This window comes from Glycine max, chromosome 13 (genome assembly GCF_000004515.6).
Source record: "Glycine max cultivar Williams 82 chromosome 13, Glycine_max_v4.0, whole genome shotgun sequence".
Taxonomy (NCBI): domain Eukaryota; kingdom Viridiplantae; phylum Streptophyta; class Magnoliopsida; order Fabales; family Fabaceae; genus Glycine; species Glycine max.
This window is the reverse complement of record NC_038249.2, coordinates 19487023-19509836: the sequence shown is the minus strand read 5'-3', so window position 1 is coordinate 19509836 and position 22814 is coordinate 19487023. Positions and strand designations below refer to the sequence as shown.

Below are 22814 nucleotides of genomic sequence, written 5' to 3'. Positions count from 1 at the left end.
AAGTGTTTTTATTGGTATGCATGATTGTGCTTAAAGTGCCTTATATTAAGGACTTAAGAGAGTTTCCTAAAAAAAGGACAGGAGAGGAGAGAGTAGTATTTATAAAAATATTTTTTAGACAATTTATACAAATATATTAAAAAATGAATTCCCCTTATATAATATTAATCTTTTTAAAGGATATAATATTATATTTAATTTTGCATTTAATGTATTATGTGATAGATTATACTCCCTCCGTCCCAGAATAAATATCGTCCAAAGTTATTTTAATATACCAAAGAAAACTAATAAATAAATAAAAGAGATAAAAAGTTTTACAAAACTGATTAATCGAATTAAATAGATAAAAAAGAATAGTATTAATATTAGATTAAAAAACTTAAGTAACATTTATTAGAAATATTGGTAGAAAAGAATAATTAATGTCACATTGAAATGTCAAATGAAACACTTATTTTGAGAAGAATGCAGTATATATTTTATGTAACATTTAATATTATATATAACATAGCATTTAATGTAGTATTTATTTATTTTGACCAACATTAAATGTAGTATTTATTGTAATATTTAATGTAATATTTTATATATAATATTATATCTATTATCCATTATATTTACAAAATGTAATATATTTAAAGCTAAATTACAAATTTTGTTCCCTATCATTTTTAATCAATAATTTTAGTTCTTTTAATTTTAAATTCCTAATTTTGGTCCATCAATTTTAGTCTTCCTAAAAATTTTAACCATTTCATTTATTTAAGTTACATTGTAAACACTATTATATATACATTTCTTTATTTACGTGTCAAATTATTTGTTTAGATATTTGTTTAATGTTAAATCTGGTTTATAAACAATAAATTTATGCAATAAATATAAAAATAAAAATATTTAATAAATGAATCATATAATTTCTTACTTAGTAATTTTTTTCATTCAATCACTTTTTCTTTCATATATTTTAACCTATTTTCTCTCTCTCTTTTTTTTTTTTTACCAAATCACTAATTTATATAATTTCTTTTAATTATATTATATTATTTTTTTATTGAATTTCTAAAATTATAGTGTTATAATATTTTCATATATAAAATTATAATATTATAACATTACAATTTTGTTATGTAAACCCACATGAATATTATAATTTTATAATTTATATTGTAAATATTATAACTATAATTTTAATAATTTTTAAAATAAATATTATAATATTATGACTTTATGTAATTTATTTCAATATTATAATATTTCTAATAAATTTATCCAGTAAATATAAAATAAAAAAGAATTAAGAAATAAATTTTATAATTTATTACTGAATATATTTTTGTAATCATTTTTGTCTTTCATATCCCATTTTATTCTTTTTTTATCACATCAATAATTCATATAAATTATTTAAAATACTATAACATTACGATTTTATAAATTTATAACATATATATTATAATATTAAAATAAATTATATAAATTAGTTATGTGGTAAAACATATAAAAAATATGATAAAAAAATCCAAAAGTATTTGCATGAAAATATATTAAATGATATATATATATATATATATATATATATATATATATATATATATATATATATATATATATATATATATATCATTACTACAAAGTAGACTTTCTACATCGGTTTTGACGTGTGTTCAAACATTCTATCTTTCAATCTATCTTTCAATATCTTCTTTCATTTCTTTCAGAACTTTCTTACTTCATCTTCTCTTCATCTTTCTAAAAGTTTTTGTTCAAAACTTTTTCTTCCAAGAAAAGTTCTTTGTTCAAAAATTTGTGCTATTCATCTTTTTCATTCCCTTCTCCCTTTGCCAAAAAGAATTCGCCAAGGACTAACTGCCTGAATTCTTTTTGTGTCTCTCTTCTCCCTTTTCCAAAAGAACAAAGGACTAACCGCCTGAATTCTTTTTTGTCTCCCTTCTCCCTTGTCAAAGAATTCAAAACGACATAGTCTAAGAATTCTTTTGATTCTTCCATTTCCCATAAACAAAAGATTTCAAAGGACTAACCGCTTGAGAATTCTTTTGTTTCCCCCTTCACAAAGTTTTGAAGGACTAACCGCCTGAGAACTTTGTCTTGACACATTGGAGGGTACATCCTTTGTGGTACAAGTAGAGGGTACATCTACTTGGGTTGTTGTGACTGAGAACAAGAGAGGGTACATCTCTTGTGGATTAGTTCTAGTGGAGGGTACATCCACTGAGTTGTTCAAAGAGAACAAGGGAGGGTACATTCCTTGTGGATCTTTGCTTGTAAAGGACTTTACAAGGTTGAAAAGAAATCTCAAGGACCGCAGGTCGCTTGGGGACTGGATGTAGGCACGGGTTGTTGTCGAACCAGTATAAAACTCTTGTGTTTGTCTTCTTTTTCCCTACACTCTTTAATTTCCGCTGTGCACTTTAATTATCGCTTTTACTTTTGGTTAAGTTTATATTTATGTTCTTTACTTTTTTAACAACATAGTAAAAGCCTAAGAAGGGTAAATTTTAATTAGTAAAGGTTCATTAATAATTAATTCAACCCCCCCCCCCTTCTTAATTATTCCGAGGCCACTTGATCCAACAGCAAGTGTTTCCATTGCTCTGCATATCATATTAGTGATGATATATTTTATGGAGTAGCCTTAGCATCCATTTTAAGATTGTACTTATAGGAATCACATGAGGATTAATATGATAACTTGTAATAGGTTGTGTTTCAATATTGAATTTTCCCACGGGAATTTATTATAATTTTCATGATCAATTAGGATGAAATAAATTTTTCTCTTAGTTAACCCACAGTTATTAGGAGATGCAATGATAATTTATTAGTTTCATCATAAAGAAATAAAGTGATTTTTTTTGTGTTAGAATCTTAACCCACAGGTAGATTTTGATGACATATTGATTCACATACATTTTAAATTATTATAAGCACTAATATTTGGTTACATGTTATAGTTCAGTCTTTGATAATTCTTCGATTATAAAAATGAGGTTCCCATATTGATGGAAAAAACTATAAGATGAGTTGTTCTCTATTTAGGAGTTGCTGATTGGAGTCACAGGTGTGAGAAAACACATTATGGAGTCGCAGGTGTAAGAAAACACATTATGGAAATGAGGGATCTAATGACTCAACTTAAGTCACTCCAGGTTCAAATTTCTGAGTCATTCATGGTGCACCTAATTTTGAATTCACTCACATCACAATATGGTCCTTTCAAAATATCATACAACACACATAAAGAGAAATGGTCAATCAATGAACTTCTAACCATGTGTGTTCAAGAGGAAGGGAGACTTGCTCAAGAAATTGGTGAAGGTGCTCTTACCATGACTCAAGATAAGGGGAAGAAGGAAAGGAAGGAAAAGAATCATATACCTCCTATTGCCAAAATTAAAAAGGAGTCTAGGTTTTTTTTCTTGTAAAAACAAAGGGCACCTGAAGAAGGACTGCCATAAACATAAGGTTTGGCTTGGAAAAAAGGGTAATTATTTTTCCTTTGTATGTTTTGAATCTAATATGGCCGATATCTGTCATGATACATGGTTTACTAACTCTGGATCTACGATTCATATTTCTAATACCATGCAAGGATTCTCAAGCCAGAGGGAGCCAAATGAAGGTGAATGGTTCATCTACTCTAGGAATCAGATGTGTTCACATGTGGCGACTATTGGCACATGTAGACTTAATTTAGGATCTGGATTTGTTTTTGAATTGAATAATGTCTTTTATATTCCTGAATTTTCCAGGAATTTAATTTTTGTTTCTAGACTTTTTCCTTTGGGTTATTCAATAAAGTTTAACACATCCGGATTTGATTTATTGTTTAAGTCTACTATTATTGGAAATGGTGTGTTGAATGGCGGTTTGTTCAAAATTAATTTATCTAACACGATTCCATATAATTTGATGGCTACACAAGAAAACACTGGTATTAAATGTTGTATCATGAATGAAAAATCATCAAGATTATGCCATAGGAGACTAGGACATATCTCCATAGAAAGAATTAAAAGGCTAGTGAATGATGGGGTACTTGAAACTCTTGACTTTACTGATTTTAGCACTTGTGTAGACTGCATAAAGGGAAAGCAGACTAACAAGACAAAGAAAAATGCCAAGAGAAGTTCAAAAACATTAGAAATTATACATACTGACATTTGTTGTCCCGATATGGACTCGCATGACCAAAAATATTTTATCTCTTTCATAGACGATTACTCACGATACATGTATCTTTACTTGCTTACTAATAAATATGAAGTGTCAGATGCCTTTAAGGTTTTCAAGGAAAAAATAGATAAACAATGTGGAAAACAAATAAAGATTGTGAGATCAGATAAAGGAGGCGAATTTTATGGCAAATACATTGAAAATGGACAAGCACCTGGTCCTTTTGCAAAGTTTCTTCAAGAGCATGGTATTGTGGTCCAATACACCATGTCTGGCTCGCCGAATCAAAATTTTGTGGTTGAAAGAAGAAATTGAACATTAATGGACATGGTAAGAAGTATGCTTAGCAATTCCAAACTTCCTCGTTCAGTATGGAATGAGGCTCTTAACATAGCTACGTACATACTAAATCGGGTACCAACAAAGGTGGCCCCTAAAACTCCATTTGAATTATTGAAAGGTTGGAAGCCAAGTTTAAAACATGTGCATGTTTTGGGTTGCCCAACTGAAGTTAGGATTTATAATCCAAATGAAAAGAAGCTGGACCCAAGGACCATTAGTGCATATTTCATGGGTTATGTTGAAAGGTCTAAGGGGTATAGATTTTATTGTCTAACTCATAGCACTAGAATTGTTGAGTCAAGAAATGAAAAGTTTCTAGAAAATGATGTGACTAGTGGGAGTGATTTAACTCAAGGCATTGGTGTTGAGAAAAATCAATGTGAAGGAGCATTTCCTACGTCAAGTTATAAGCTAGTGGTTTTTGGTGATACTCACCAAAATCGTGTAACACAAGCTTCACATCAAGTTGATCCTATCCTAGAAGATCCTATTGAACAACATCAAACACAAGATGTTGAACAACAACCAGAAGGTGTGGATGTAACATTGAGAAGATCAACTAAAATACAGAAACATGCAATTCCTAGTGATTATCAAGTGTATTTACAAGAGTCTCAATGACTTTGGAGTTCAAAATGATCCTAAGTCGTTTTTGCAAGCAATTAACAAGTATAATTCTAAGCTATGGTATGATGCTATGAAACATGAATTGGAATCTATGGTAAATAATAAAGTATGGGATCTTATTGAGTTGCCTAATGGGATAAAGCCTATTCGATGTAAATGGGTTTTCAAAACTAAGAAGGATTCATTAGGTAACATTGACAGACACAAGGTTCGATTGGTTGCCAAAGGATTCACTCAAAGGGAAGAAGTTGACTACAGAGAAACCTTTTCTTCTATATCCATGAAAGATTCCTTATGCATCATAATGATATTAGTTGCTCATTTTGACTTGGAATTACATCAAATGGATGTGAAAATGACATTTCTAAATGGTGACTTAGAAGAAGAAGCTTATACAACTCAAAGGTTTTTCCTCTAGTGATGGGGCTCAATTGGTTTGGAAGCTCAAGAATTCAATATATGGACTAAAACAGGCATCATGTCAATGGTATTTGAAATTCCATAATGTCATCTCATCATTTGGTTTTGTTGAGAACCATATGGATAGATGCATATACCACAAGGTCAATGGGAGTAAAATAATATTTTTAGTCTTATATGTGGATGATATACTTCTTGCAACCAATGATTTTGGGATGTTGCATGAACTGAAACAATTCCTTTCTAAAAAATTTGATATGAAGGATATGGGTGAGGCAGCATATGCCATTGGCATAAAGATCCATAGAAACTGATCTCAAGGGATTCTTGGCTTGTCTCAAAAGGCCTACATTAATAAAGTTCTAGAAAGATTTTGGATGAAAGATTTTTCACCCAACATGGCACCTATTGTGAAAGGTGATAGGTTCAATTTGAATCAATGTCCTAAAAATGAGCTTGAAAGGAAACAAATGAGAAACATTCCATATGCTTCCGTTGTAGGAAGCCTTATGTATGCGCAAGTGTGTACAAGACTTGATATTACTTTTGTGGTTGGAATGCTTGCGAGATATCAAAATAATTCAGGAATAGAGCACTGGACAACTGCAAAGAAAGTGTTAAGATATCTTCAAGGAACCTAAGATTACAAGCATATATTCAAAGATATGACAATTTAGAAGTTGTTGGCTATTCAGACTCGGATTTTGCTGGTTGCATTGACTCTTGTAGGTCAACATCTGGATACATCTTCATGATGGCTAATGAAGTAGTATCTTGGAAAAGTGCAAAACAATCATTATTTTCCACTTCTACCATGGAGGTTGAGTTTATTTCATTATTTGAAGCGACATCACAGGGTATTTGGTTAAAAAGTTTCATGGCCGGTCTACAAGTGATTGATTATGTTCCTAGACTGTTAATGATATATTGTGATAATTCAATTATTATTTTTCTGGCTAAAAACGATAAAATTGGCAGTCAAAGCAAGCACATTGACATTAAGTATTTAGTCATGAGGGAACGTGTCAAAGAAAATGAAATCATCACTGAAAACATCAGTACTGAACTAATGATTATGGATCCATTGTCAAAAGGCAACAAAGTCATTTAAGGATCATGTTAAGAGTATGAAACTTGATTCTGTCATATAAAGTTTCTTTTTGTAGTGAAACTTTAGTTATTTGTTTGTCTTCTCATTTTGGTGTATACATTTTTGTTGAGAAAGACGTGTAATCTGGACTCAATAAATATTGAACATGTTCATTCAGTTAAATTGTTGTTTTTACTAAGAGTGATTACATTGTAATACATGAAAGGTAATAATCATTTTTAGAGAACCTATCGCCATGATTCATGTGGTTAGCATCTTGGGTGTAAGCATAAAGTTATTAGTGTTGTAGATATCATAAAGTGTGAGAAACATTGGACCAAGTGGGAGAATGTTAGTTTTGATTTTGAAATCAAAATTAAAGTGGTCCTAATTTTTCTCACCCACTTTTTTGTTTTCTCAACCACTTGACTTAGTCATATTTGGTAACAACATTTCAGTTTTAATTATAAAGTTGTTGAGAGAGAATATTTGCTTCCTGATATTATGGAATCATTTTTTATGATGGATAAAATCCAATCTATATAAATAGGCATAGACTCCCTAGTCTAAACACATCAGGAAATAATACACATTCCATCTGAGTGATTGTGTTAAAGGCTAGAAGCATTCTTTGCAATAGACAAGTATTTTCAAATTCATCAAGGATATGGAAAGAGCTATGGTTGGAGGTTAGTAACATAATTTAAATTACATATATTGTTATGTTGTTTTGGTGTACAAAATTTTGTCACTCATTGCACTCAACATATCCTATATAGGAGCATTTTGGATCATTGTTAGGTTATGCTTAAGGATGTTAATATGGATTGGGGACCTAAATCATTCTAAACTCTTGATTGTTGGTTTGATGATAGAAAGTTTGAAGAGTTTGTTAAGGGTGTATGGGTTGAGATCAATGTGTTGGGGGCTTTTGTTTTGAAGGAGAAGTTAAAGGTCCTAAATGGAAAACTGAATGTGTGGAACATGGACCATTTTGGGCATATTCAAAGAAGGAAAAAAACAAATAGAATTGTAGTTGAACAATCTTGATGGAAAAGAAGAAGATGGAGAAGGATTGAGTGAAGAGGAAATGGCTTTGCGTATAGAGTCACAAGACAAACTTTGGCTTGTGATGAAGAGCAATGGATCCTTATTGAGACAAAAATCAAGGGAGAAATGGATTTTGGAGGGGGACCAAAATTCAAAATATTTTCATATGATGGTCAATTGGAAGAGAAGAAAAAACTTGTTGAAGGGGATAAGGATTGATGGAAGTTGGGTTGAAGACCCTTGTAGGGTCAAGGAGGAGGTAAAGAAGTTTGTTTTGGAGAAATTTAAGGAGGAATCAAGAAATAGACCCAAACTAGATGGTGTTGACATTAAGTCTATTTCACTATATCACAATTCTTTGTTCACGATTACTTTTGAGGAGGAGGAGATTGTGAAAGCTATATTGGAATGTGATAGATCAAAAAGTTCGGACGGAATGATTTTAACTTCAAATTCATTAAGGCTTTTTGGAATCAATTGAAAGGTGATATCATTCATTTCCTAAAGGAATTCCATGAAAATGAAGTTCTTCCTAGAGCCACTAATTTCATCTTTCATTATTCTGATACCAAAGGTGGAGGATCATTGAGCTTGGGAGAATATAGACCAATTTCACTAGTAAGATGCATGTAGAAAATTTTAGCTAAAATCATAACTAGAAGAATGGCAAAAGTTCTACCCAAGATGATTGATTCAAGGCAAAGTGCATTTTTGGGTGTAGATTTCAACATCTTAAAAAAAATCCGTTGAGATTTTAGAATTTGTTCACTTATTCTGATTTTATGTCAAGGCAACGTCTTAATCATACACACAACAAACTAATTGCATGCTGAAGCTAGAAAAGGAATTAGGAAATCAATAAATTGGAATCAAATCCCCAGCTCCTTTCCCTTGTCTCCCTTCTTATTCCTCTCTATTTAAATGCCAAATATAGTTAAGAAAAACACATTCCTCTTTATTAGTAATTGATAACAACATAAATCACCCTTAAATTGTCTAAGTACTAGAAATTAAGACAAGATAAGCCGTTATAATAAAGTGCATATGTGTACCGTTATTCGATCAGAGTCAGTTTCACCCGGAGAATTTACATAATTAAAATTTTGCATTAAATAATTATACAAATTACCAAGCTGAAACTCAATTCTGATTGAAAAATCGTATCCGCAACACTTAAGGAACTATATATAAGTATTGTGACATGCATGTTTAACTACATGCCATCAGAAGAAGAAGAAAAAGGGGTGTGACCAAATCCAAAGGCTTTGATGTGATCTTTGAGGGACCTCTTATGCTTGAAATCAGAGCCACAGATACAAAGCCATCGTTTGCCACAGTTTTTCTCATGGGTTCGCCAGTCACCTTTCACGGCCAGAGGCTTGCCACACTTGCGACACGTGAAGGGCTTGGAACCGTGCTTCCTCTTGTAGTGCGTCTGAAGCGTGCGAAAATCCTTTAGAGGCTTGGCACGTGCGTGCTCGATGTTGTTCTTGCACCCTCTTGCGCAACAGTAGCATGGAAGGTCCAACAACGGCCGTGGATGGGTTCGTTTAAGCGAGTCTGGGCCTCTGCGATACTGTGACCCATGTCCCCACATATGCATCTGCAATCAAAACTCAGTGCTTACTAATATTTTTTTATTTATTAAAATCAAATATTGATAATAGAAAATTTATAATAATTCATACCAATTGAACTAGATGGTGATTAACAACATTTTAAACCTAATTTAATTTAATTAATTCCTGAAATATGTCCCACTGAATGTTGTAAGCTGATTTGTTCCGCAACCGTGATTATAATCATCTTATTGAAGTATATGAAGTCTTCATAATTTATCATCACTGCAGTCTTATTCAATTCAAATTAGTCGCATTTTCTCTTTTCTGTAATAGTAGTATTTAAGATCCCTTGATTTGAGAAAATGTTATTTTTTAAATTCATTTTTATTACAAAAATATCATCTTGCTTCCTGTTTTAAGAATTATGTATAAGAATGGTTTTTTTTATTGATTTATATACAAACTTTTGAAAATAAAAAATAAAAAAGTGACATTTTTATTGCTGTGAAAAAGTGTCATTTTTAATTAAAAGTGAAAATAAAAATGAAAATGAAAAACGTTTTCACAAACCCAATAACCCCTGAAGTTTTAGATGTCTATACACCATGACCACCACTACATAAACCTTGGTATCAGTCATTACGTTTCTTACTTTTATTAAAACTCAAGGCTCGAAAAAATGATTTGTGACTAATATTTCAATTCAATTGCAATATCCAGTTTTTGAGCCCTCTACTGTTGTAATTATGGTTGTATTAACCAAAATTTCTTGTAATGTCAAGGATCATGACAAAACTAAAATCTTGCTAAAAACTTTAGTCTTTAACTTGAAAAGATGTCTTTCATTTCAAACCTTAGCATTGGTATAAAGTGGAAAACAGAAAAACATGAGACGATTTCTAAAGTTAGGAACTTTATGTGAATGTTTCGTAAAGTCATAAAATGATGGATTCATATAAAACGAGGGATTATTCCATTTCACACAGGCTAAGAACACAGTTTATTAGTTAACTAGAAACAGCATTTAACTATGTTAACACTGTTGAAGACTGCACTTGAAGAAGTATATCATGCAAAATCTCAACATATATTTGAACTTGCTAGGATTCAATTTATAGATTTCTCTAGTTAAGTGCCAACACAAACCAAAGATTCTAATGCATGGAATAGAGAATAAGAAATAACTGCATGCACCTGAAGATTATTGTAGCGGTTGAAGGTTTTGTGGCACACAGGACAAGAGAAATGACTAAACCCAATGAGGATCTGTTCTTGAGTTGGTATCCAATAATTGTTAGGAACTTGAGTTGTGGCATTCACAAATCCATGATTATTGGTGGAATTGGAGCCACTTGAATGGTCAGGGAGGCCTATGTGTAAGGCCACTGTGACATCCTCAACTTGACCATGGCATGCATTATTAGGATTTTCATTTTGGTTTTGTAGCAAAGATTCTTCATGAGATGAACCTAGGAAGCTACTAAGGAGAGGAAGGGGCTGAAGCTGGTTTTGATTCATGTCAAGGCAAAAAGAACGAAATTATTGATATGATTTGCATGTGAATGAGGCAGGGTATGATAGCTACATAACATTGTACACAATATATATATATATATATATATATATATATATATATATATATATATATATATATATATATTCGAGGGGTCCATGGTACTCTTTAATGTTCAATACCAAATATTAATGAGGGTCAAGTTAGATTTTATCAGATTTTAGGAGGTTAGTAACGACTGGAGCCACATTAAATGAATTGGCAGGTAATGAAACTTGGAAAAAGAGGAAGAGTGAAAGAAATTGTGTGATAGGTGGCCGGAGAATATTACAGTTGAATGAAAAGACCCTTTGTTGTGAGGGTTATTATTTTCTCCTGCAAGTCCACTTTGTCTATTTTAAGAGTGATTAGGATATACCTTAAATTCTGTGGACCATGGCCCCTAAACTTAGAAAGAATTGCATGCTGTGGGTTTGAAACGGAGGAAAACCAATTTTGTACTGTCAGACACTCAATGAAAATCCAATGGAGGATTAGCTCTTGGCTGATTAAGGAGATTTTGGTATACAACTTTAATGCTCTAACTAATGAGATGACTGTTAAATAATTAGAGTAAATTATACTGACGCTCTTGATATTTTTTCAAATTATTCACTGTATTTTAATTTTTTTATTCATACACTGATCCTTTTAATTATTTAAAAATTAATTATTACACTTACATCTTTTATACATTAGATTAACTCCTTAATTATTTAAAAATATTACATTATATATTCTTATAAAAGAAGTTGTAAAATTATTACACTTACACTTCTTATATATTACACTAATCCCCCTTAAATTCTTAGAGATGAAGTTGTTGTAAATTTGTAACTTTAAAAAATTATTTGCAATCTCAGAAAATGACAGTGAAATCTCTCAAAAAATTATAGTATTTCTTATCGACTGGATTTAATTCACATATAACAATTTTGGGGTTACAGCCAGGATTCACAACCCGTGACGGCAGAAGAATTTGGGTTTATGGACGCAAAATATTATATTTATGACACTACTATATATTTATGATTAAAACTATATATCTTTTTTTGGTAGTGTACTACTACAATTAAAAGAATAATTTTTTTCTTCCTATAAAAAGAAAAAAGAATAATTGTTTCCAAAATTTGTTTTACGCGAGTTTCTTAACGACAATATTTTAGTGACTTAATAACAGTGTAGGCAAATCAACAAAATTAGTAGTGTAATAGTACTAACTACATATAGTATTACTCTATAGTCTTCAAAATTGTGGGGACACGATTCCCTCTCTTAAACTTGCCTCCCTAGCTCCATGTTCTAAATACTTTGTTTTTTATTTTCTAAATAAAAGATTCCAAGAGATTTTGCTCACACGTATTAATTAGTTCATCGGTCTTGCATTTTCTGAACTTAAGAGTTAAGATTTTCTATTTTCCAAAAAAAAGAAAAAAAGAAAGCATAAGAAAAGGGTCTAAAAGCCCAAGTTACACATATACAAGGGTAGCTAAGGTATCACCATTTGAACCAGCATAATTTGTTCTCTATTTCCTTTTTTTTCTTTTCTTTTTTTAGTTTATTCTGTTACAGGTTTTGCTAATCTAGAGTCTTTCTATCTCAATTTGACGTTTTCGTGATCAAAATATATCTTCAAGAGGAAACACATCGATTTTTTTTATTTGACGCAAAGCAAGACAGTCTGACACACGTTAATGTAAATTGTGATTAATGAAGAATGAATTGGAAAGGAATTAAATTAAAATAATGAGTCTGTATACAAAGTTTTTAGTGATTTAATAATTTAAAATAATATTTATTGAAAATTTCATAAATAGAGAAGGAAAATAGTGCCTAACCTCCCAACTCCATTTTCCAAATTCCAAAATAGGATTACTTTGGATAAATAGGTTTAACGGCCAAATCGACTCAATAATCTTAAAAATCCGATATAAACCAATTGAACACGCTGCATGTTGATTTGGATAAATAGGTTAGTTCAAGTAAAATGCAACCCAAATTTATCCCTTTGGTTGATAGCAATTTATTTTTCTGAACCATAGACTTTATTACCAATCGCGAGTTCTGGATCCCAACCAATCTTATGTTATTATTGGGTAATGCTCTATGCATGTTTTGCCTTTTCAATCCTGATTTTTTACAGTCTATTTTTTACATTCATCTTATATCTCTCATAGTTTCTTATCACATCAGTCTATCACTTTTCTCTTATTCTCTTCTTTGTTTTTTTTTCCAAAACAAGGTATATGCACATACTAAAGTGTCAAATAATCATTTTGCTTGTGTTTAGGCCTTACATTCTCAAGTTGAGGTGACCTATATCTCACAGCTCACAAGTTTCATCAAAGAGTTCCTTAAACCCAACACGCAAGTGGTCGATCGACCGCGAGTCATGTTCTAGCAACTATTCCACGTAACTAACTACCGCGTCTTATACAAGATGTTTGAAACGCTGTAACAACGAGATGAAGATTATTATAACATGTACATTTTTTTGTGTAATATTTATTATTTCTTAAATTTATTAAAAAAATATAAAATCATGAATAAACTTATTAATTATGAAAAAGAATCCACATAATCTTATATTTGCAATCACTTTCTCTTTGATGTTACAACGATATTGTTGCACCAATATTATTGTATATTTTGGTATATTTCAAAAGGTTAATACATCTTTTTAATTTATTTTATTATTTATTTAATGTGAATTAATGCCATGCATATTTTAATTGGAATTATTATAATTTTTAATTGTATTGATTAGTAATTATTTTTAATTAATTAATCATTAGATTTGATTAATTATACTTTTATTACACATCATTATTATATGACATTTTTCTAATTACAAAAAGAAGGTTCTCCTTCCTCCTAAGAGATTGAGACTCTATATTCTCTTCTCTTTTCTGGAGTTATTATATTATTACTTACTAGTTTTGATATCCTGATTATTCGAAAAAAAAAAGATAAATACTTAAAAAAAATAATGTGTCTAATACACTTATTTTGACAATATATATCTCGTCATATTTTGACAACTTCCATTTAGGATCTAGTATAAAGTCTTCAATTAATTATTGATTTTCTTTAGGGTCAGCTCAAGGATAAAGTAACCAAAGCTTAAGCTTTAGGTCCACCAACAAAAATATTTACCATTAGTTTATATAGCAAAGAGACCTTATATGTTGGCAAGAAGTCCATGTACATTGACAAAAAAAAGTCTGCTATATCACTATCACATTTAAAGTAAAATATTTTTCTTAAATTTTATTTTAGATCTCGCTTATCGTTAGGCCGACCATGTTTTTCTCAACCATTTATCTCATCGTTAGGCCGACCATACTTTTCTTAACCATTTATCTTCTTCTTTTGTTGAATATCTTAACCCTTTATTATCTAACAACAACAATCTAAAACATTTCAAGATGCTTAGAGTGGCATTTTAGATACACAATCATACACCATCAACTAGAATTGGTTATTATTTTTGGGGTTAAATCTACTTTTGGTCTTTATAATATTATCATTGTGTAATTTTCGTCTCAATTATGGGATTTTATCTTTATTTTATTTATTGCTCAATTTTGCTCCAATTGTTAGTTTGTAGTAAATTTTGTTAACATATTTTACTATACCACATATTAATAATGTGATACTGACATGTTAACGTGGTAATTGACATGATAGTTTAACGATGTGGCACTAACATGCTAGTATTATAGTTGTGGAATATAAATTGCGTAAATATAAAACTTTAAGGACAAAAACTACACCACTTGATTTGTCTTATTTTTATTTTATTTAATTTTATTTGGTTATCTTTTTTTATTCATTTTTAAAAAAATATTAAATTAATGTCTTTAATTTTTTTGTGATGGATTAAATTTGTATGGAGATTAAAAGGGTCTAGATTACGGTGCGTGGAGAAAAGGCAGCCTAGGGATGTTGTGTTTAGAGAATTAGAAATGATGAACTACCCTGATGGGGACTCATGATCAAGCCAACATAATCATGATCGAATTGGCTAATGATGAGATAATTTAGTTGGAGGTAGAACCATTGCAAGAATCAACAATCCAAGAAACCGTAATAGAATTTAAATTTGATCAAGAGATATTGTAGATCTTACGCAACAAGACCAACAAGACTATATTTTGGCCTGAGATTGGAATAAAAGGACCATTAAGCCACAAAATAGATTTGGATATGCTGATATGATTACCTTTGCCCTTACTGCAATAGAGGAGCTTGGAGGAGATGAACCTATAAGCTATTATGAAGCTGTGAACAGTAAGCAATATCAAAATTGGATTGCAACCATGAATGATGAATTGAATTCTTTGAATAAGAATGGTACTTGGGGTGCAAGTTGACAAACCTAAAGGCAAGAGGCTTATTAGCTGCAAATGAAGGAATTTCAAGGGTGGGAAAGGTTAGATTCAAAGCAAGGTTAGATTCACACATCATCAGGAGATTGACTAAAATGAAATGTTCTCACCTATTGTGGAACTCACTTTAATTAGAATGGTTTTGGCCTTGATTGAACGAGAAAATGGAATTAGAGTATAGCTTGATGTGAAGACAACTTTCTTACATGGTGACCTGAAAGTTTTATCATTGTGGGTGAAGAAGATAAGGTATGCATGTTAAAAAGGTCCCTCTATGATCATGAGCAACCCCCTTGACGATGGTACAAAAGGTTTAACACCTTCATGTTGAAAAATAATTTAAAAAGGGTTGAGTATGATGGTTGTGTCTACTTGAAGAAAATTGAGTGTGAAGTTATTCTCTACTTACTTCTCTATGTAAATGATGTGCTGATTGCTTGCACCCGTAAGGAAGAAATTGAAAATGTGAAGGTTATGCTTGAGAGTGAATTCAAAATGAAGGATATGGGAGCTTCGAGTAATATTCTGGGTATGCAGAACTTTAGGGACGAAACTAAGGAAAATTATTCATCACTTAAAAATCTATATAACAAGATTTTGAAGAAGTTCAGTCAAAGGCAGTATTGTTGACTCGTATGACTCAACACTTTAAGCTCTCACAGTAGGATTCACCAAAGATTGATGAGGAGAATTCTTATATGAAAAGGTTTCGTATGAAAAAATATATATCTCCTTTAAAATCTTTTTTCCTTGTATTTTTTTCTTTTTTCTCCTGTTTTCTATCTTGAGGCTTTGCATAGATTAGTTTTTATGACAAATTATATACATTTTGAATACTTCTAATTATTTTAAAAATAGATAAAAAAAAATTATATTACAAATGAGAACGATAGTAGATAAATTATAATATTTTATTAATTTAGTCTCATGATTAATTGTATTTAAAAAGTGTTACTACCACCTGTCTTTTTTCAAGAAATAAATTTTATATTATTTTTGTTTTTATTTGAGATTTCAATTATAAATTTTATTCTAATTTTACATTGTATTATAATCCAAACATATTTTATAATCTTTAAAATTTATCGTATTCTTATATTTGTATTGTATCAAAAACAAATGTGAGTAATTGAGTCTTCTTTTCTTCGTTTACACAATTAATATTTAGAATGAGTAGTACTAAGTAGCTTATGACTTCATAAATTACTTTGTTTCAATAATCATGTATGTTAAACGAGGTCTAGCGTGGGAGACCATGACAAGTCTCCCATCGTGGGAAATTAAGTTCCTAGCTTTAGATCTATTAATTTTGAAATTAAGGGATGAATTTTTTTTCTTTTTTTTCCCTTGTGGTTTCCAATTTGTCCTTGTCCCTTCTTTCTTACTCAAATAGAGCGCAATGTTCGCCGTCGTCATGACATCAAAGCCAACAATGAAAACACTTTCATCAACCTACTGTTCCATTGTTAGTAACAACCAGATGCAGTTTTATCTTTTGAATAGTTGTAGACGTGGTGTATGTAGTTATAGACGTGGTGCATGCAGTTGCAGACGTGCCATACTTTTAGGATTCAATTTTTCATACGATTTTTACTTTTGCTATATATATCCTCTTGTAATCCTTTGGCAAGATATAACAGAACTCATTTTCTATATGGTATCAGAGCCATAAACATTTCCATCGTTCTCTGCACTCACTACTCTCATGGCCAACACAAGTCCTTCTCTTCTAGCTCTTGCCAACACTACCAATTCCAACCTCAATCTTCAAATCCCTTCCATTAATATCAAACTAGAAAGAGATAATTATTCCCTATGGCGATCTACCATTATTTCTGCACTTGAGACTTTTGAACTAGAGTCTTTCATTTTGAATCCTGCACCACCGATGCAGACTCACATCATAAACACTTCTGACGGTGTGTCCAGCACTGAACCCAACCCTGATTTTGTTCTATGGAAGAAACGTGATCGTTTTGTCCTACTATGGATTAAATCCACCTTATCAGAAAAAAGCCCTCTCCTTGGTCGTACGTGCCACCTCTTCTCACATGGCATGGACTGCCATTGAAAAGACCTTCCAAGCTCAAACACGAGCTAGACGCATGGCAATGAAGGTTCAACTACAAACTCTAACAAAAAGGTCTCTTTCTATGCTTGAATATATTGAGCGCAAACGCTTCATTGCTGACTCTCTTGCTGAAAATCTTCATCCAATTTCTGATGAGGATCTTATTGGTTATATTTTAAGCAGCCTTGATTCCTCTTATAGTGCTTTCTCAACTGCTTTCATAATGAAGTCTGATGATGTCTCTGTTGATGATCTTGTTGGCCTTCTTCTTCAAGAGGAGGCTCGCTTAGAGCAGGAACATGTTCATCAAGCTGTTGTTGTTTCACAGCCCACTAACCCAACCCCACTTTTGTCTACTTCTGTTGTTTACACTACAAATCGGTTCTCAAACCGATCTTCTTCCACCAACAATCCAAACAACAATTCTGGTTCGTTTCCTAGGCGCAACGTTGACAACCCTCGTCGTCGTCCTATCTGTCAACTGTGCAGTAAACCAGGACACGAGACTATTGATTATTGGCAGCGCACTAATCAAACTAATTAACCTTCTAGACGTGCTAACCCAAGAGTTTCCTCTCGTCAAGCTAATGTTGCTCAAACTGGAACATCTTCCACTGTTATGGACCCATCATGGTACTTTGACACTGGTGCCACAGATCACGTCACTCCAGATATTAGTAAGCTTACCATTGCCAACGATTACACCGGTGATGACAAGTTACAAGTAGGAAATGGTAAACATTTATCTATTTCTCATGTGGTTTCATCTTCATTACCTAATCTTTCCTTGCCTAGTGTGTTCATTGTTCCTAACCTTACCAAAAATCTCCTCAGTGTTTCTAAATTAACTCGTGATAATGATGTTTTCATGGAGTTTTGGCCGACTCATTGTTCTGTTAAGAATTTTCAAGGACAAACACTTCTTCAAGGGGACATTAGCCATGGCTTGCATCAGCTGCCTCCTGTCAAAACTAACTTGACCTCAACTATGGCACTTACTGGTGTACGTACTTCTCTCCATGGTTGGCATCAACGCCTCGCTCATCCACATGAGTCTCTCTTAAGGCGTCTTCTATCCTCATTTCAACTTCCAGTATCTACAAATAAATTTCCAAATGTTTGTGACTTTTGCCAACTTGGGAAAAGTCATCGTTTTCCTCTTCCTACATCTCATGTTGCATCTACCAAACCTTTTGACCTTGTGTACTCAGATGTTTGGGGACCATCTCCTCACTTTTCAATTAATGGAAATCGTTATTTTGTTTTATTTATTGATGATTGCACTAAGTTTGTGTGGATTTATTTTCTTTCTCAAAAATCCCAAGTTTACTCCATGTTTGTGCAATTCAGAAAGATGATAAAAACTCAATTTAATTGTAACATTAAGTCTCTACAATCAGATTGAGGAGGTGAGTTCCACAATGTTTCCACATTTCTACAACACCATGGCATTCACCATCGCGTTTCTAGTCCATACACTCAGGAACAAAATGGTGCAGTTGAGCGTCGTAATCGTATTATAATTGAAAAAGGTCTTAGCCTCTTAGCACAATCATCACTTCCACAAATTTTCTGGGAAGACGCATTCAAAACTGCTACATATCTACATAACCGTACCATCACTCCTCTTCTATCTTATCAATCTCCCTATCAAAAACTCTATCATAAATCTCCAGATTATTGCTTTCTCAGAACTTTTGGTTGTTTGTGTTACCCATTTCTGAGACCTTACAACACACATAAACTTGATTTTAGGTATCTTCCATGTGTTTTTCTTGGCTATAGTGTTGCTCATAAGGGTTATCTATGTTTCCACAAACCAACTTCCAGGATATATATTTCCCGTCATGTTGTTTTCAATGAAGATGTCTTCCCTTATTCCTTACATGCATGCCCTACGGTCCCTACTTTATCAACCTCATCGCAACCCACTACACCCCACATTCTTCAACATGCTGCTGATTTGTTGTGCCCACCTCCCTCCCCTCCTCATTCCACCAACCAATCTTCCTCCTTTATTCCTAAAACCTCATCCACTACTCCCTCCTATCTACAACCCACTATCAGTTCACATGCCAAACACACCCACCCGTCCACATCTCATTTTCGGCCTGCAGACAAAAGTACACATCCTATGGTCACCAGGGCACAAACAGACTCTCTCAAGCCCAAGACCTTCTCTATCTCCATATCATCTACTCCAACCACTGAGCCACACACTTTTAAACAAGTTATCCAACACCCATGCTGGCAACAAGCCATGCAACATGAATATGATGCTCTCATGAGAAATTGCACTTGGTTTCTTGTTCCTTGTCCTACTAATGTTAATCTTGTTGGGTGTAAGTGGATTTTCAGGATCAAACGACGCTCAGATGGTTCCATTGAACGTTACAAGGCTCGTTTGGTTGCTCAAGGATTTAGTCAGGAGGCTGGCATTGATTACTTTGACACATTTAGTCCTGTTATCAAACCAACTACAATTCGGTTGGTCCTATCCATAGCTCTTTCCAATGGTTGGTGCATTCGGCAACTTGACATAAACAATGCATTCCTTAATGGGGATTTAATTGAAATAGTGTACATGAAACAGCCCCGTGGCTTTGAAGATTCCTCTCGTCCATCACATGTTTGTCGTCTCCTCAAGGCTCTTTATGGCCTAAAACAAGCACCCTGTGCTTGGTTCAACAAGCTGAAACACTATCTTGTCACCCACGGATTCAAGGCTTGTCACTCAGACACTTCCTTGTTTGTTCACTTGTCTTCAATATCAATCATCTACATTCTTGTCTACGTAGATGACCTCATCATCACAGGTACACATGCAGGAAAAATTCAGCAGTTCATCACTCAGTTACATACTACCTTTGCTCTTAAAGACCTCGGTGATCTGCACTATTTTTTAGGCTTGCAAATCTGCAGGTCTCCAGCTGGTTTAACTCTCTCACAGGAGAAATACATACATGATATTCTTTGCCGCAGCAATATGACAGAAGCCTCATCTATTTCCACACCAGCTGACCCTACTTCTCGCCTTACAAGTCGTGGTGATCCTTTTCATGATCCAAAGCTCTTTAGGCAAATCGTGGGTTCTCTCCAATATGTTATCATTACCCGTCCTGATATTGCCTATGCTGTAAATCGTGTTTGTCAATTTATGCATTCTCCTACATCTTTACACTGGCAGGCGACAAAACGCATCATCAGATATTTAAAAGGAACTTCACATCACTACCTTCATTTCACACCTACAAGGGCTCAATCTCTTCTCGCTTATTCAGATGTTGGTTGGCTTTCAGACACTGAAGATAGCAAGTCTCAGTATGGTTATGCCATCTTCATGGATCCAATCTTATCAGCTGGACTTCTCGAAAACAACGAGTTGTTGCACGATCTAGCACCGAAGCTGAGTATCATTCACTCGCATACACTGCTGCTGAGTTGCTGTGGATCAAACAGTTGCTTCAAGATCTTTGTGATCCTCTTATACGTCCTCCATTATTGTTATGTGATAATGTCGGCGCCATTTTTTTGACCAAGAATCATGTTATACACACTAGGTCCAAACATATTGCTTTGGATTTCCATTTCATTCGTGAGCTGGTTGAATCAAAATTGCTCCAAATCTGTCATGTATCTTTTGTGGATCAAATTGTTGACATCTTCACAAAACCATTAACCAAGGATCGGATTTTCTTAGTTCCAAGCTCAAAGTTCATTCTGACCTTAAGCTTGCGGGGGGCTAACAACCAGATGCAGTTTTATCTTTTGAATAGTTGTAGACGTGGTGTATGTAGTTATAGACGTGGTGCATGCAGTTGCAGACGTGCCATACTTTTAGGATTCAGTTTTTCATACGATTTTTACTTTTGCTATATATATATCCTCTTGTAATCCTTTGGCAAGATACAACAAAACTCAATTTCTATAGTTAGTGTTTTGCCCCTTTTTCTCTCATTTTTATCAAAAACTTGTGAGTTAGAACAAAAGACAACAAAAAAAAAAGAAGACGAAAGTTGTAGATGCTCATATCTCTTTACTTGATCCACGACAACTCATGGTGCCTCTCACCTCTCTTGCCATGGCTACAACACCAAGACAGTGTCGGAGCGCAAAAAGGCGATTCTTGATGCCACCGGTGGTATCAGGCAACCCATTTTGTTTTTGATAAAGCATGACTCTCTCATTTCGAGATTCTCTCTTTATGATATTATCGGAACCCCCAACATTGATGTCGATGTTAGCCACAATCACCAAATTTGAGGTACACCATATCCACTATTGTAATCCACTTTTTTTAGTGTTTTTTTAATGTGTAAGATTTATTGTGTTTTTTTGAGGTGGCCATTTGCGAGGTCATGTAAAGTTGCGAACTTCGTGTAGTGCGGTTTCCTATTGGTATCAAAAGGTATCAAAAGCCTCATTATCAGAGCACTTTAGGATTTTGTTCTTAAAGAGTAGAGGCTTCTTCAACTTGGCTGAGGAAAGGGGTTTGGAAGGGGTGTTGAAATTTTGGTCGAGTTTGATTGTTAGTTTAGTTGGTGCAATTCAACTTCAATGGATTTAGTGGGTTTTGGGTCAAACAATCAAAGCTTTTGCTTCTTGGCCATTGTGATGAAGAGGTAGGATTAGGTTTCGGGGGGGGGGGAAGGGGAAATTACAAGTGGAAGAAGGGTCACAAGGGAGGTGGGGGCAAAGGAGCAAACTGAAAAAGAAGGAAATAAATGAAAAAAATTGACCTTTAATTAAAAAAAAAGTATTATATGTAATTGTAATTTCTTTCCCATAAGAGACTTATGAAGATCTCCCACGCTGTCTATATGCCAATTTGTAGAACATAAAGCTAAAACCAACCAACCCATCACGTTAGTAATTAATTAAGCCATTACTTTAGGCCTTCAAAAGAAATACTTTTATTTGCAAATAATATTTTTAAAAATAAAAATAATTATTACATGATACATAAACTAATTTATTAAGAAAGATTAAATATTTTTCTTAAAAAAGCAACCATTCTAATATAATTTTTTCATAAATAATTATATATTAACATATTTTTCTTCAATGCATTCATGTCCACATCTGTCCCATCACCACCCAGTTTTGTTGTTTTTCTTGGGATTTTTTTCCCTTCCTTTTCTTCCATTTTGGTAAAAAGCTTTTCACCTCTTGCTATCTAGGATTTGGTCATTGAGATAAATAACAAATTGCAAGAATCAAAATTGCTCGTATCATCTCACATCCCTCAAATTTACCCTTACCCTATATCAAAAAATAAATTTATAATATTTTTAATAAATTGCATGTTTTTGGTATTTATAAAAATCTCATCTTAGAATTTATTTTATGCATAAATAAACAGGGGGTCATATTGCTAAAACAAAATACAAATGTCTTATTAAGGTCTCATGTTTCTCTATTTGATGATGTAACATGCATGTTAAGCTCTTGTAAAGGGAGAAAGTATAACTTAAAAGAAAATAGAATTAATTAGTAAAAGTGATATAAG

At 32.8% G+C, this 22814-nt stretch overlaps 2 protein-coding genes across 2 annotated transcripts; one reads left to right on the top strand and one right to left on the bottom strand.

Moving 5' to 3' along the window:
* Window positions 1-8658: 8658 nt before the first annotated feature.
* LOC100795704 (protein TRANSPARENT TESTA 1) lies at window positions 8659-10884 on the bottom strand. The gene is made up of 2 exons (XM_003542308.5): window positions 10486-10884; window positions 8659-9332 (listed from the first exon to the last, which is right to left on the bottom strand). The coding sequence occupies exons 1-2, from the start codon at window positions 10807-10809 to the stop codon at window positions 8943-8945; spliced, it is 714 nt and encodes a 237-aa protein (XP_003542356.2). The 5' UTR covers window positions 10810-10884; the 3' UTR covers window positions 8659-8942.
* A 4176-nt stretch (window positions 10885-15060) lies between these two features.
* LOC112998722 (uncharacterized) lies at window positions 15061-17849 on the top strand. Its single transcript, XM_026124852.1, has 2 exons — window positions 15061-15136; window positions 17164-17849. Exons 1-2 carry the CDS (start codon window positions 15061-15063, stop codon window positions 17847-17849), a joined length of 762 nt encoding a protein of 253 aa, XP_025980637.1.
* Window positions 17850-22814: the final 4965 nt, after the last annotated feature.

Coding starts and splice junctions, on each gene's coding strand:
- LOC112998722 (XM_026124852.1), top strand. CDS start 15,061: ATGATTACCTTTGCCCTTACTGCAATAGAGGAGCTTGGAGGAGATGAA. Junction 15,137..17,163: donor CTATTATGAAGCTGTGAACA/GTAAGCAATATC, acceptor CGGTGTGTCCAG/CACTGAACCCAACCCTGATT.
- LOC100795704 (XM_003542308.5), bottom strand. CDS start 10,809: ATGAATCAAAACCAGCTTCAGCCCCTTCCTCTCCTTAGTAGCTTCCTA. Junction 9,333..10,485: donor ACCGCTACAATAATCTTCAG/GTGCATGCAGTT, acceptor TTTTGATTGCAG/ATGCATATGTGGGGACATGG.